Source organism: Anomalospiza imberbis, chromosome 6, assembly GCF_031753505.1.
Source record: "Anomalospiza imberbis isolate Cuckoo-Finch-1a 21T00152 chromosome 6, ASM3175350v1, whole genome shotgun sequence".
Lineage (NCBI taxonomy): Eukaryota > Metazoa > Chordata > Aves > Passeriformes > Viduidae > Anomalospiza > Anomalospiza imberbis.
In genome coordinates, this window is record NC_089686.1 from 55,989,063 (window position 1) to 56,004,608 (window position 15,546).

A 15,546-nucleotide genomic window follows, 5' to 3' on the forward strand; every position below is an offset into this window, starting at 1 on the left:
TTGGCTCATGACAAAAAACCAAAAAAAGTCCCCAAATGCTTAAAACATTTTGCTAAGAATTGGGAAGAACAAGGAGAAAAGTATTCTGTTCGTGCAGGAGTGGTACCTTGGGTGCCGGCAGGGAGCCTTGGCTCTCCTGAGCAGAGGATAAGAGGTGCTTTGCAAGTGAGAACATCCCTCTGAAGTAGGGACAGGTGCTGAGCCAGAGGGTCCCCTGGGATGCCTCCCTAGGAATGCTGGATGAGCCAGGCCCACTCTGCAGCAGGATCACCTGTGACAAGCCTTGAATCTGGAAGGGTTGCCATGAGGCACTTCCCTCCTGCAAGCAAATCATACTGTCCTAGACTGCAAGGCGTATTCTATTTGCCATCTGTTAGAGGTGGGGCAGTTATCTTCTGTGAATTGGGCAGTTTTCCTCATCTCTTCCATAAACCAATCCTCCCTGCAGGGAGATATCTTCTGTTCATGGGCCATTGCATGACTGATAAAATTACAACATCCCATTGTGAGAAGCTCTGCCCAGGGGGAGGAGCCAAACATTCCTACCTGGATATAATCTGAGAATTCGGGACAGCAGAACAGCTTTTCCACTGCATTCCCAGAGGAACAGCTGCCTCTTCCACTGCATCTTCAGAGGAAGACTACACCCTTTTCTACAGGATCACTGCTCCAACAGAACCACACCTGACACTCCAGGAGGACTGCAGCCACAATTCCAATTGGACTGCTGCCAACACCCTGACTAACAGGGTGTCAGGTTGTATTTTGACTCTGTCAGTGGTGTTTTGATTTATTGCATTGTTTATTTTATTTTATTTTTTCTTCCCTAATAAAGAACTGTTATTCCTGCTCCCATATTTTTGCCTGAGAGCCCCCTTAATTTCAAATTTATAACAATTTGGAGGGAGGGAGTTTACATTTTCCATTTCAGGGGAGGCTCCTGCCTTCCTTAGCAGACACCCGTCTTTCCAAACCTAGACACATAGAATCATGGAATCGTTGAGGTTGGAAAGGACCTCCAAGACCATCAAGTCCAACTTGTACCCGACCCCTGCTTTGTCACCCAGCCCAGAGCACAGAGTGCCACATCCAGTTGTTCCTTGGACACCTCCAGGGATGGGGACTCCACCACCTCCCTGGGCAGCCCCTTCCAGTGCCTGACCACCTTTTCCATGAGGAAATTCTTCCAGAGAAGAAATTCTTCCTGCCTGCTCGTGAATGGGTACTGTAGGGAGAAAGAAGGGTTGGTTTAACTGTGGCTGGCACTGTGATCTAGAAAAGGAAAGGCCAAGCTCAGGGCACAGTCTTTTTACTGGAAGAAGGGAACTCTGTTTTCCCAACCTATGAGTGCATCATTGCTGTCCCCCTGTCACCAAGGAAGCCCAAAGTAGTTTTTAAAGACAAGCTGTCTCCCCCATCAGTCACCTGCTGGAATTTTACACCCCATGGAACTCCTTCCAAAGCTCCCCTGGTTTTCCCTGGGCTGGTTTTCCCACCTAAGTGGAGAAATAAATTGTCTGCCTCCTGGTTATGTTCCCAGGGTGGAAAAACACATCCCAGTGCAGGCGTCACCAAAACTGCAGGAAAAACAAAAAACTCTCCAGCAACATTTTTAGTGTTAGAGAATCAAGGCATTACTTTATTCTGGCCAGGATGTGCAGCAGAAATCATTTCATCCACACATTGCCTGCGTTATGCAGAGAAAATCCTGCCTTGATTCTTTAACACAGGGACACGACCACACAGGACTGCGTGGCTTCTTCCCCAGGCTACTCTGGCCACCCTTGCTGGCCCAGCGCTGCTTCCTGCCCAGCTGGAAGCTCCCTGTACCTGCAGTACGGGAGCACTGAACACGCTCACACTTCCCTTGTGTCTGGCCTTATCACGGCTCTAATTGGCATCAGCGCTGTAATCTCAGCCTCCAGCTGTTTGTGTGTCTGGGGAAGAGGAGAAAGCACTTTGGGTTAATTAATTTGAATTAGAAGAACGATGTGCACTGTGGACAGCTGTCCCAGGTGTGCAGTCCCAGCACTGAGCACAGCAGCTCCTGACACAGCTGCTTGGGCTGCATTTCGGCTCATCCCTCCCTGACTTTGACACCCTTTCCAGTAAAGAGGAACAGGCTTTGTCAAGATGAGCATGGAGGGAGGTGCACTTACAGGTGCTTGCTGCTCCCAGTCACGCCTTTCCCTGCTTTTCCTGCTTGTGTTGTCTTCCACTTCTCCCCCTGCCCAGGAGGTTTTTCCCAACAAGTGGGTCTAATAAGCTCAATGATGTTTTAAACCCAGTAGGAGTTCTTGAGTTATATTATTTTGATCTGTCCTGTGCCACAAGCCCTTGTATCTCATCGGGTCACTCTTGTGCGTGATCAATTAAGTGGTTAAGCTGAAACCAGGCATTCACAAAAATATCTAGTTTTGACTCCAAGCAAACAGAGAGGGAAAATGCAGCCATTTTTTCCATAGTTTCACCCCCACAGCTAACCACTAGCATTAGTTTTACATCTTAAATGGATTTATAACTTACTAGAATGGTAAATGTCAAAAGAGCCATTCAGCATGTAAATAAAGCCCTGCAGCTTCTTGGGAGACTGGGAGAGCCTAGAAAGCCCAGAGAGCTGTGCCATCCTCTTCTCTCTCTTGCAAAAGCTCACCTGAGAGGGGGGATGCTGCCTCTGCCTCTTTTTTGAGAAATGCATTACAGGAGATTGGAAAGCAGGATGGCTTTGTTGCCGATGAGTGTCTCACAGAGAATTGCCAGGCTGAATATGGCAAATAAAAGGAACACGATTGGCCTTGAAAGCTCTTTGTTTTCCTCTCTTTGTCCTGAACCTGAAGGCAGCCTAGAGAGCTGATGCCATCAGGGCACTATTCATCAGCTGACTTTGGCACATCTGTCCTGGAACTTTGGCAGCAACATTGTTCCCCTTTTCTATTTAAATTTGTAGTGCCTCAGATGTGAAACATTATGGTGATAAAAGTTCCATCTCATTGTGGAGACTCTGACAGATGTCTCACTTTGCAAACTTCCTGATCCTTTGAACTGGCTGGGACTCAAATCCTCCATTAATTTATCCTGGGGGAGTCTCTGCAGGACTCCTTCTGGCTTCTTGGCAGAGGACCAGCTCTCTTTGGTCAGGGACCAGTTCCACCACAGCCATAAACCACACTGCTTATCTCCCTGAGTTTCTTTTCCAAACACTCCGAAAAGGCAGACCTCCCACTGGTTTATTGGCTTGGGTGTTTTTCTGGTGCTGCCCTTTTCCTGCCACAAGGAGCAGCTGTGGTGCTTCCACAGCTTCTGTCACAGCGGGATGGAGAACGAGGAAACTGCAGGCTGTGCATCCAAGCAAAAAAGGGTTCTTCCAAAACACCAACCACATCAGACCCTCTCCAAAGGCGCTCGAAGCATTCCCAGTCCATCACTCCAGCATAACTCCTCCTGGTTTCCATGAGGGTGACCCATGACTCCATCCTTTGTCATCTGTTTTTTGTGCAGTTGACATGACTTCTTTGGATATGCTGATGTAAAACAGATTTTCCTTCTCCTCTGCTAGGAGGGCAGCTCCTCTTATCCAAGGAAGGAATTGTGTTTAATGTCTGTAGCCTGTTTGCCATGGAAGCACTGTCTTATTTAGTGGTTTGCATGGCTATTCACTTCTGGAAGTCAAAAACATTATTTCACATTAGTTTAATCCACTCCAGGATTAAATTAGTTTAGGATTAAGGCCCTGTTAGTCTGCAATATGAGTTTCCACACTGAGAATTAAGAGTCATTCAGCACTAACCCACAGGGAAAATTGAGATAATGAATGTAAATTAACAGTTAAAGGGGATTAGAGGAATGGCACTAATCCCTGTGGGAAGGCAGGAGGACAGCAGTCACATTTCCATCCTGCTCTCTTGGCTGCTCGGGTGGTTTAAACATAAATAAATTCAGAGTATTCTGTACACACAGTTTCATGAATGCACTTCAGGGTCTCCTTGTACTACTTTGAGTTGATTTCTAAGAATAAAAAGGGCTCTAGTGAAAGTGGTTCCACTGTCTCAGCCCCTCAGAGTGAGGGCTGTGTCAGGAGCCAGGCTTTAGGGATCAAACCCGGATAGGAAAAGCTGTGACCAGATGATGGAAACCATCTTCCTTGTCTGAACTTCCCAGCAGATGAGGTATCACCAAGCTCCAAACCTGGCAGATGTGCAACCATGCTTGTGTCCTTTGTCCAACACAAACCATTCCCAAAAGGAATGTAGAGATACAGGTATGTGAGTACCTACTCCAGTGCTGGTGACAGACAGATCTAGAGCAAGATGTGGTCCCGGTGGAATTCCACCTCAGGCCAGGTGGAATTGTCTCTCCTGTCTTTGCACACTAGAAGAGGGAGATGACCGGAAAAACAAACCCATGGGTATTGGGATCAACATGAGGATGGGCAGCCTTCACTGGGATGGGAGAGAAGGGTGGTACAACTAAAGACATGGCATTCTTGCTGGCTTTAGAAAAGACCTGGAAGCCCCACCTCTGGAGGCAGAATTTAGCCAACCAGACTGTTGTCCAAGTGCTTAAACCAAGGGAATTTTCTCCTACTCACGTATGGAACTGCAGAGCCACAGCAGCTGGGCAAAAGAGACTGTGGATCAGCTGCTGTTAGTCCAGTCCAAGGGAAGGACAGTGCTTGGATCTGTGTCCCGAGGCTGACATCAGGGCTGTGGCCTCCCCATGCTGCACACGCTGAGGGGTAACTGTGACCCTTCCCAAAAAAGAGTAAGGGAACTTGGGGCAGCAAGGGCAAGGTTTGGAGAGAGGATTTCTTCCACAAGTCTCAATAATTTGGATGAAACTCTGATAGCTGCAGCCTATAAACAGATCTTAGAAGCAATTTGTCTCATAAAAATCTTCCAATAATGTATTTTTCCCTTCCATGTAGTATAAATGTCCCTTTATAGCTATGCCTTCTCTTCCCACTGCCTTCCACAAACACCAAGCTGACCTGAATGCTTACCTGCCATCAACATCTGGGCTGAGGTTTGGTGGCACAGCTGCAGAGATGCCCACAGAGTCTGTATCAGCTCCCACATCTCCCAAGTCATCTGAGCTAGAAATGGAAGGTCACACCTCCCCGTGCCTCCTGATCCTGCAGGTGCATAGGTACCCCTCAAACACCATTTTTCTCTCATTTTCTGCAGCAAGACACCCCAGCCCCCACGTTCAACTCATGACCTGCCACCCCATCTTTTCTCCCACACTTGTGCCTATCTGGTTTCTTCCTGTATCCTACATTTCTGCAGTTGTTTATTCCTGCCCAAGCATGGGTAAGGTGCAGAATTCCTTTTGAAGTGCATCCTGCCATTTATCAAGAGCACTTTGAATCCCTACTCTGTGTTCCTAGATGCCCTCAGCATCCTGTCTTGGCAGTATCTTCAAATTTCATTATGGACTGTCTGGATCTTCACTCAGTTTAATTACAAACTCCTAAACATTACCAGATTCTACACACGCACACGGGAATAAAATTTCCCAGTTATTCGTTATTCACCCGATCTGTATTAATTCCAGTTCTTTCCTCTAACATTGCTTAAGAGAACACCCCCATGTGAGAACGCAGCAAGACCATGTGAGAACACACCAAGACCTCTGCAGCGCTCGGGACACCGGGAGCCGGGACACCGGGAGCCTGCTCCCCCCCCCACTCCGCCACTCCTTAAGCCGCTTGGTGACCCAGTTGTCCCCGCGGGGCCGGGGCCGGGGCCGGGCGGGGCGGCGGCGGAGGCTCCTCCCGCGGCTCGGCGGGCAGCTCCCGGCGCGGGGCTGCGGGGGCAGCGCCGCGGGGCCATGGGCAACGGCACCGCCGGACCCCCGCCCGCCGTACCCGGCCACAGCATCGCCGCCCTGGTGCTCGGCATCCTCCTCATCCTCCTCATTGTCGGCGGCAACGGGCTCGTCTGTCTGAGCGTCTGCACGGAGCGGGCGCTCAAGACCACCACCAACTACTTCATCGTCAGCCTCGCCGTGGCCGACCTGCTGCTCGCCCTCCTCGTCCTGCCCCTCTACGTCTACTCCGAGGTGAGACAGCCCGGGGACACCGGGGGACGGCGGGCTGGCGCTTGTGTGCCCGCCGAGCCTGCAGGTTACGAGGCAGCGGGGGGGAGAAGAGACCAAGTACCGAGGGTCAAAGCCGCTCTCTGGGCTTGCTCCCCACCGCCCCCCCGGGAGTGCTCCCCGCCTCGGGACGGCCCTGCCCTCCGGGATGTGGCTCTTACCTGCGAGCGTCGCGGCATCGCACAGCGCTGCGGGACCACGGGCGCCGGGGAGCGTGCGAGTTCCTGGGATCCCGTCCGAACCGCGCCGGGCGGAGATGCCCCGAGTGGAGGCACAGCGGGATGGCCGTCCCTTGGCTTGCACGCTGTCCAAGCTGCCGTCAGTTTGGCATAAAGTGAGCCGTGGTGATAAAGGGAGATCTTTAGCATCTTTAGCCAGGAAACAACTTTTCATATTGTCTGAGAAGGAGAAGCTGTCTTTTCTGGGAGCTGAATGGGATTTGGTCACCCTGCACCAAGGTGTCTTTGGTTGGCACGGGCCTGACCCAGCACGCAATGGCAGTCGTGGAGAGCCAGCTCAGGGACGTGGGGCAGACTTGCTGTTCACTCCCAAAATCTTTCACCCTCAAGACTGTGACAGCTGAGGGAAAGAACAACAGGCACTCCTGAGGCTGAGTGGTTCTCTCTGTAACATTTACTGCCAGGGACAAATAAACCCTTATACTTGCAGGGGGATGTTGTAGAACCTGTTAGTACCAGCTAGTGGCTCTTCCCTGCTCAAGAGGATAAAAGCATCCACTGGGCCAAATAACAGGTTTTTCTGCCCATCCTGGTGGTAGCTGGTAGTGTGGATCTTCTTCTCAGCTGAGGAATAGCATCTCCCCTCTTGTCCTCTTTCACAAGCTGCGTGGAGCACCCCGTGGCTCAGCAGGCCCTGACTGTGCAGGCCTGTACTCCCCTAAGTAAGGCAGGCTGCAGATTAGAGCTTAGAATGGTCTCTACCTCGTCCTAGGATTTTGCAGGACACTGTGACCTCTCTGGAGACAGGTATTGTGGAGCAGCAGGTTCATCTGGGGACCCATGAGAAGAACCAAGGAAGAACTGGAGCATTAGGTCCACTCTTTTTCCACTGTGCTCTTCATTTTGGAGGATTTGCTTTTCCCCTCATGACCTCCATTTTGCTGTGGTTAGAAAGGCACATTCTTCATCATTCCTCTCAGCTACTTTTTGCTAATTGGGATCCCTTTTCTTCCTTCCTCTTTCTGTTGTCTCTTGATGCCTTCAGTCCCCAGGTCTCTTTATGGGCAGTCACCAACACCAGAGTGTTTTCCTTTTGTCTGCAGGTGGGAATTTTGCTGGAATATATAAAATACAGGTTAATGTATTCTGGGGTACCTCTGAAAATGCTTCCAATGGGGCAGGAGTATTGTGGGGCTTTCCTTGAATACCATAGACATTCCACAAGTTCTGGATTCTCAGGTAATGGGTGTTCATACTTGTATGAGCTTTAAAAACCTGTGCTGTCTACCTTGTGGTGACACTCGGTACGTTCACTTCCATGGCTGTTCATAAACATCAGTGCTGTGAAGGAATTCTTCCATGTCTCTGCTCCCAGGATATTAAACACAGGGAGTGAAGGTGCTGTATGACAGAAGTCTTTCCCTTCCATCCTCTGCAGCTCCTGCAGCCAGGCAGGCTTTCAGAGGTACAAAAGAGCACAGGCACCAGGATTTGCACCCCTGGTGCTGTGAGGGAATGCATGGAGCAGGTGAGGGAAGTGCTGAACAGGTACAGAGAAAGAGAGAGAGAGCACTGTGGAGCAGTCAGAGCCCCCTCGAGCACGCAGTAGGGCTCTGACGTGTAGAGCAACTCCAGCTCCTCTGTTGCAGCAGTTCCCATTCCATGCCTGGAAGCTTCTCTGCGGGCTCAGAGCCTGCAGGTGCCCATTTTCATTTTAATTGTCTCCTGCACACTGGTGCAGCATTTCCAGCTCATTTTGTTCTGAAATAAGAAAAAGGGAGAGTAACCACTGAATCCATGCCAGAGGACAGAATTTTTGTGGTTTATTTTCTTAGTTTTTTTTTTTTTTCCCCTTGGTGGCAAAACTCAGAATTAGATGTTGGGATGCAAGATGCAGGGTGTAGCGATTGCTCTTTAAAACTAGCTTGGTTTCAGCTTGCACTCTACACCAAACATGGTAGCCACTGAAAATATGGACTGGACAGTCTTGAATGTTCACCTCAATCTTCATTCTCAGTGTGGGGTTTTTGTTTTGTTGTTTTAAACTTTAGTACAACTCCTGACAAAGTAAAGGTGGACTCTGAGGGGCTACTGGAAAACTCAAAAACCAGCAGAGGTGGTTCCTGCTTTTTTAGCAGGAACAGAACAATAAACTGAGCATTTTTTCATTCAGCAGAAACTTGCTCACCTTGTGCTGTTTTCCTGTGAGGTGGCATCTTGTGTTCCAGTTTTGGAAACATTCCTCCAAGTCAGAGCTTTAGAAGACAGCAGGAGGGACTTAACTTTTGAGATGACATCTGACATCCTCACAAACAACAGATCTCCTTCCTCCAAGCCCCAGTGAGGATGGGATTCCTTCCTGTGGGATGTGGATGTTCCTTTGCTGCCATTCACAGAAGCTGGAGCACAGTGGGAGAGTCCTTGATCTTGGCTTTTATTTCTGGTTGTTAAGAAAGCTCATTTCAGCCACTGGCAGCAATTATGGACACACACTCTCCTTCCACTGGACTTATCCAAATATGGAACAAAGACATGTTACAATGTTTTCCAGTTGTAATTACCACCCTGGTGGGCAGAAGGCACTTACCTTCCTGCCTGCTTGGGAATCTCAGGTCTTAGCAGTAGGATGGGGAGAGGTAATGGTAACTTCCATGCGGAAGTTGCACTGCTCTTCTCCCAACCTTGGCTTTCTGATGAGTGTGTCAAGTGCTTTCTAGCAATCAATCCAGTGCCAGAAAGGCAGGGGTGATGGGAAGCAAGGGGGAAGGAAATGGCCCGGAGCACTCTCAGACATTAACTGTTGTTCCTGAGGAGCAGAGTTCTGCTTTCATGCGAAGAGAGGCCAGAAGAAGATCCCAGAGAGTCCCTGGAGCATTGATAGCACTGAAACGGGTTAGCTGAGGAAGCAGAGCTATGGTGCTGTGGAGTTACTGCAGGATATCACTTGGCTCTGGGAGGGAGCTGCATGGCTCCACAGGCTTGCCTGGTGAAGCAAGCTTCCTCTTCCCAGAGACTGTGATAATGGCAGGAGTCCCAAAGACTCTGGGATACTTGCAGGAGTTTATACAGTCCTCATCAAGTGGAGGCATCCCAGCAGTTATGGCAGGCACCAGGACAAGCTCCCCACGTGGACTGTGCTCTGGAGCACACCTGTACCTGTTGCTCCTGTGATCAGCTCTCTGCTAATCCCTGCCAAGCGGCAGAGCTGTGGAACAGGCCTGAGCCAGGAAGTTGCTGGCAGGAGCTGAGGGTGTTGGTTATGTAAACATCTTTGCCACTAAGACCTGGGTAAGTGATTATGGAAAAGAGGAAACAGTTTGAGCAGATTTGTGTGTTTACCTGGCTCCTTCTCCACGTCAGGGAAGATGAGTGTTCCCAGCAAGCATGATGATGGAGCAGCCAGTAAAAACCACGCCAGCTATCTTCTTATCTTGGTAAGGGTGATGGGTTCTGCCCAAAACTTTCAGGGTGTCACTGGTTTGGTATCAAAACATCTATTTTCTTGCAGTTTTTTCTGTGTGCCTGTGATGCAGCTCCTCTAATGAGAGGGCAGACTTCTACATTCTCCAAATTTCCCCTGGCTCTCTGTGAATGCATGTCAGCTTGTTTGCAGCAGGATTTGGGATTAGTCTTTCCTAGAATGTTACAGTTTTAGTGGAAATAGATGTTATTCTGGGCCTGGCTGATGTCTGAGCCGCACAAAGTACCAGGGAGGTGAGACAGGCCAGCAGTTACAAACCAGTGCTTAGGGTTTTTTTTTTCAGATACCAGTAACTGGGGAGAAGTGTCTTGGAATTCTTGGCCCTCATAATGTCTCAGATGGATGATGAGGCTTTTTCATTATCTCTGAAAAACCTTGACCTCAATGATTTAAGAAACAACATCAGAGCAAATATGAGGCACCTCTGTCTTATGTCCCACTCCTTCTTCTTCCTCTCCTCTTGCAGGCTGCGTTGTGTATTCTGGGGACTGTGACAGTTGTCACAACTCATGACAAAAAGCCCCAAGTCAGCTTCTGGTGGACATGGGGACAATTCTTTGGCTCTGATGCTAGACTTTGTCCACTGGCAAGGACTATTCCTCTTCTAACTTGTGTCACAGCCTTCTCATTCCATGCTATGTCTGTGAGCCAGGGCTGCACCAAGGCAGATGCTTGTTCCAAGTCCAGATGGGCATCTCTGAATTCCCTTTCAGGCTCCTGCTGTTCTCTGCACGTGGCAGGACTGAGACAAGAGCTGGTATCAGAGGAAATAGGACTAAAATCTTTGGCTCTGTCCTGGTTCCTGCCCTCAGGAGCTCTTCTGGCATCAGGCTGGTTTAGAAGGCAGAGTTTTCCTTACAAATTAACTGTGCTTAGGAATAAGGATACCCAAATGGGCTGACTAGGAAGGCAGCTGCAAGGGTGTTTGAGAAGCCAAGTCTGTCTCCTGCCATCCACCATCCTATAAAAACTTCTGCATTGTATTCTGGAAAAGTGGAGAACCTGAAGAGCCGCTGGAGGTGCAGTTGCTCTGAAGCACTTCTTAAAGGAAACTTGAGCTGTTTGTGATCCCTAAATCTTTACACTGTGTACCTAGATGGGCTAATCTGCTGCAGCCCCCTGGAATTAGGTACTCCTAAATCACATGCCCCAGCAAAGCCTCTTATCGAAATTACTCTCCCATCAGAAGGGTCCTTGGCACGTTTTACCAAGGTGGGCAGGTGACAAACACCACAGAATGGGAAGTTCTCTCCTAGCACCTCCTCCAAAGCCAGAGTCTTGGGGGTTGGTGGGGAAAGGTTTATAGCATTTTCCAAGTGCCCAACTTTATTCTCACACGATCCAAAGGTGCTGCAGATTGAGAGCCCCCGTCCTTTTCAGAATCAATTAATTCCTCTAAATCACATATAGATTTGGAAGCTGTAGCCCAAAATCAATCTTTTCTCTCTCATAAGCTGAACTGAACCTGTCAAGATCCCAGTGAACTTGGCAGAAATTTGGCTTTTGATGATTCAGGTCCCAAATTCAGTTTGGAGTGTCTGCATTGTGCTAGAGAATAGGCTGACTGAAGCACTCAGGTCTGACTCCAGAGCTTCCCTGGAGATATCTCAAGGAGATGCTGTACAAAAATAGCAAAACAGTTACTTCAGAGACTCCTTTGGCTTTACAGTTCCTCTAATCATAATCCTGTGCTTGACATCATTACTGGCTGATATTAATCCCTGCAGAGCTGCCTGCCCTGTTGCTGGCAGGGCCTGGGGTTCGGCACCTTCCAGGCTTTATGTGGAGTGTGTTCCCCACGTGGCTCTCCTCTGTGCTGGGATGAATGAAACCAGAAGCTGTTGTTTAGCACCAGCACAGGAACAAATCCATACCTGCTTCCTGAAACCTGCAACATTAAAGGGCAGCAACATTAGACTCTATGAACACTGGCTGGCTATTGCTATAAAGAAAAAGGTCCTTGGGATTTTTATATACATAAATATATATATATATATATATATATATATATATATATATAAAATTATTATATATATATATAATTATTATGCAGCACATTTTCTACAGATAAAAACAGATAATAATTTATATATATTAGATGATGCATGTTACCTGTAGATAAACATACATAGAAAATTAAAGGTATTACATGCAGCAATATATCTACTATAGTAATATTTATCTCATATATATTAATAAAAGCATATAGAGAGTACAGATAGTTTGGTATTTTGCAATATCAAAAGTAAGTGTTTGAGTCAGACATGACAAGGGGCCATTGCTACTGAACACTTTTTTCCAAGCTAAAATCATACTTATTTGTACATTTTATTGGGTTTTTAACCTCTCTCTGCAGAGCGGCCCAAAGGACAGTGGAATTTTCCTCACAGTCTCAAACTCGGAGGAAAAATTCCCTGCTGCCCTTGTGGTGACAGCCTATTGAGCTTCCTGGTTTACCTGTGCAGGTGAGAGCAAATTGATAGGTGCTCAAGGAGCTCATGGGAATAATGGCACAGGAATGGGATCAAGGTGACCTATTTCTGTATCAACCTAAAAAGTGCTTTAATGTTAAAAGAACAAGCTGGGTTTGTACCTGGGTGAGACAAGCACTTGATTGGAACAAAGTGCTGCAAGTAGTTTCTGGCTGTACGAGCATCAGCCGTTGCTGTCCTTCTGTCTGTCCGGCTGCCTGTCCTGTGCTATGAGCTGTGCAGAGCCTGTGCTGCTGGCTGAGACATGACCGAGCTGAAATCACCAAGGATGGCAGAGTCAACACTTCCAGGTGGTTCAGAGCACTGACACCGGTCCCTGCTGCTCTGCCCTGGTGCCTGTGACCGTGGGGAGAGAATCAGAAGTTGTTACTCACTGCCTGGACCTGGTCTCCAGAGGCTGGACTTGTGCTTGGCCTGCCAGGATGGAACAGTTGTGTAACCCAGGGAAACTGTTCACAACATCTGCACATAGGGGCTTGGAGTGGCTGGGACACAGAGGTGGAAGAGGAGCTTTGTGCTCTGCCTCTTGCTTGCTTGGGGATTGAGCTCAGGATGCTGTGCAGTCAATATTGCTTTGTAGGAGAGATCCTGGGGTCCTGAACTGGGGGGGTCTGAGAAGTCTAGGGGTACCTGATCTCACCCAAGGCAGTGCAATGTCCTGTGTCCATTTCTCTGCCCAGCATGACTCACTTGGCTGTACTGATGGTCTGAGGGCTCAGTTCTCCAGACAGGCCAGAACTACAAGCCTCAGCAGGCTGTGGGCTCTGTGTGGGTCTGTGTTGTACTTGCCACGGGGCTGATTCCCATGTGCTGCTGCTGCTGCGCTGGGAGCATCGTGCCGTGGGAGGAGCACTCAGCATTGGGCTGCTTGTTTGGAGCAAACATGAGTGGCTGACCCACCCAGGCATGGCCGTATTCCTGTCATTTTAAAGGATACAGCATCTGCTGACCCCAGGGATCTTTTCAGTTCCAGGGAGGAGTGTGGTCCCTCAGCACGGTGCTGTGCGATGCCCTGATGACCATGGATGTGATGCTGTGCACGGCCTCCATCTTCAACCTGTGTGCTATCAGCGTGGATCGGTGAGTGGCTTCCTGCTCTGGCTGTGCCTGAGCAGCACACTGCTTCCACAGTGTCCCAAGCAGGGAGGATTCTGCCGTCCCCTAAGGAGGCTGTTCTGCCCTAATGGCTTCCACCACCAGGTTTGTGTCCCATCAGTGGTGGCCAAGCTGAAAGCTGATTGTGTGATGACCCAGAGCTGTCCCTTGGCTGTTCTGGTTGTAGCCCAGGCCTCAGCTGTTAGTACAGTAAATTAATGGGGGGAAGGACAGTGGCAAGGAGTTTGAGGCCGCTCGGTTACATTAGCAGCGGTGCCACCACCACACCAGGACTGACTCACTCGGGGGCTGTGTTGGCAGGTTCATCGCTGTTCAAATCCCACTCAACTACAACCGGCGGCAGATCGACCTGCGGCAGCTGATCCTTATATCCACCACCTGGATATTCGCCTTTGCTGTGGCATCCCCAGTCATATTTGGCCTCAACAATGTCCCAGACCGGGACCCCAGCTTGTGCCAACTGGAGGATGACAACTACATCGTGTATTCCTCCATCTGCTCCTTCTTCATCCCATGCCCTGTCATGCTGGTTCTGTACTGTGGCATGTTCCAAGGACTCAAGCGCTGGGAAGAAGCCCGGAAGGCCAAGCTGAGAGGCTGCATCTATGGAGCCAACAGGAAGCTGTATCACCCCCCAACCTTGATGGAGAGAGAGCAGACCCGGCTGGGGCTGCTGGAGTGCAGCCCCTACGCTCGTGCCGGCCTCCCTGGGGAGTGTGGGATGAACAGTGGGATCCAGACTGTGTCCTACCCACACCTCCAGTACCCGCACCCAGGGCACGGGCGCAAGCAGGCCAAGATCAACGGCCGGGAGCGCAAGGCCATGCGGGTGCTGCCAGTCGTCGTCGGTGAGTGGCTGTCAGGGATGGCTGGGGAGGGTGGGAAATGTGCCACCTTGTCACACCACAGCACTCAGACTGGCAGGACCTGGGTGAATCCAGAGCAGTGCCAAAAACCACCACCCTTGAGAAAGAACACATACAGTGTTTATAACACAACCTCCCCCCAAGGCAAACCTGTGGCTCCCAATATCTTACATTCAAAGCCAAAGCAAGACTAACTTAAGACTTTGCATCAATGTTTAGGACAGGAAAAACATCCCAATTTTTTGTCTGGACATAAGCCCAGCTCCACTGTCAGCACAACTACTGCCTTTTCCCCGAGTGCCTGAGCTGTGTATGTATTTTTTGGCTCAGGCTTTGTTAAATTAAACCCTTTTGAACATTCACATCACCTTCTCTCTTTATTGTCCTCCTGGCAGGTGCTTTCCTCTTCTGCTGGACACCTTTTTTTGTGGTACACATTACCAGGGCTCTCTGCAAGTCCTGCTCCATCGCCCCTGAAGTCACCAGCACTGTCACTTGGCTGGGCTACGTCAACAGTGCTCTCAACCCCATCATTTACACCGTGTTCAACGCCGAGTTCAGAAACTTCTTCCGCAAAGTCTTGCACCTCTTCTGCTGAGCCCTCCGCATAGGAGGAGTCACCGGGCAGGAGGAACCACTGGGTCATTTTTTGTATAGTTCATTAAAGATCTATTTCTGCCTCTGGTGTGTTGTCTTTGTTGGGGATGAGGGGAGGATGAGGAGAGCTGGCAGCTGAAGGAAGGGCCTCCTCAGGTCCTTGTAGTAAGGTGTTACAGGTGAGGGCCAGTGGATGCAGCTTGAATCTTCTTCCCAGTGGAAACTGCAAAGTGTAGCCACTTCTTTAACACTTGCTGCTTGATGTAAGCAGTGATTATAATAATAATAATTTCTAATCATCTGGCTTCTGGGGTGGTATTAACAGGGCTGTGAGGTGACATCGACACGAGTCTGGGGGAAAAAAGGTTGTTAAGCTAATTTCCCAGATGTCCACATGCCAGACAAGGGTACCAAGCTCATTTCCAGATGTCCATATGCCAGGTGAGGGTGAATCTACCTATGCAATCTCCTTTCCCCTTATCCTTGATAATTTTAAACCCCAAAACTGATTTCACTCATGTTTAACAAGGGTCTTAAAAAGGCGCCATAATGTTATTGCTAGTGCTCCAGAATTTCCTGTGAAGCCACACAGTTCCTGCCAGGAACCATTTCCAGCCTCAGGAAAAAATCCTTCATACCTTTAGGTGAACCTGCATGCAGCGACAGCCACAGCGGCCAGTGGGACAGGTGCTGCTCGTCGCTGGGGCTCGGAGGCGAGA

The 15,546-nt window shown here is 49.3% G+C and overlaps 1 protein-coding gene across 1 annotated transcript; it reads left to right on the forward strand.

Annotated features, from left to right (window-relative positions):
• The first annotated feature begins 5,536 nt into the window (after positions 1-5,536).
• DRD4 (dopamine receptor D4) lies at positions 5,537-14,911 on the forward strand. Its single transcript, XM_068194487.1, has 4 exons — positions 5,537-6,060; positions 13,216-13,328; positions 13,665-14,212; positions 14,626-14,911. Exons 1-4 carry the CDS (start codon positions 5,830-5,832, stop codon positions 14,826-14,828), a joined length of 1,095 nt encoding a protein of 364 aa, XP_068050588.1. The 5' UTR covers positions 5,537-5,829; the 3' UTR covers positions 14,829-14,911.
• The last annotated feature ends 635 nt before the right edge of the window (positions 14,912-15,546 follow it).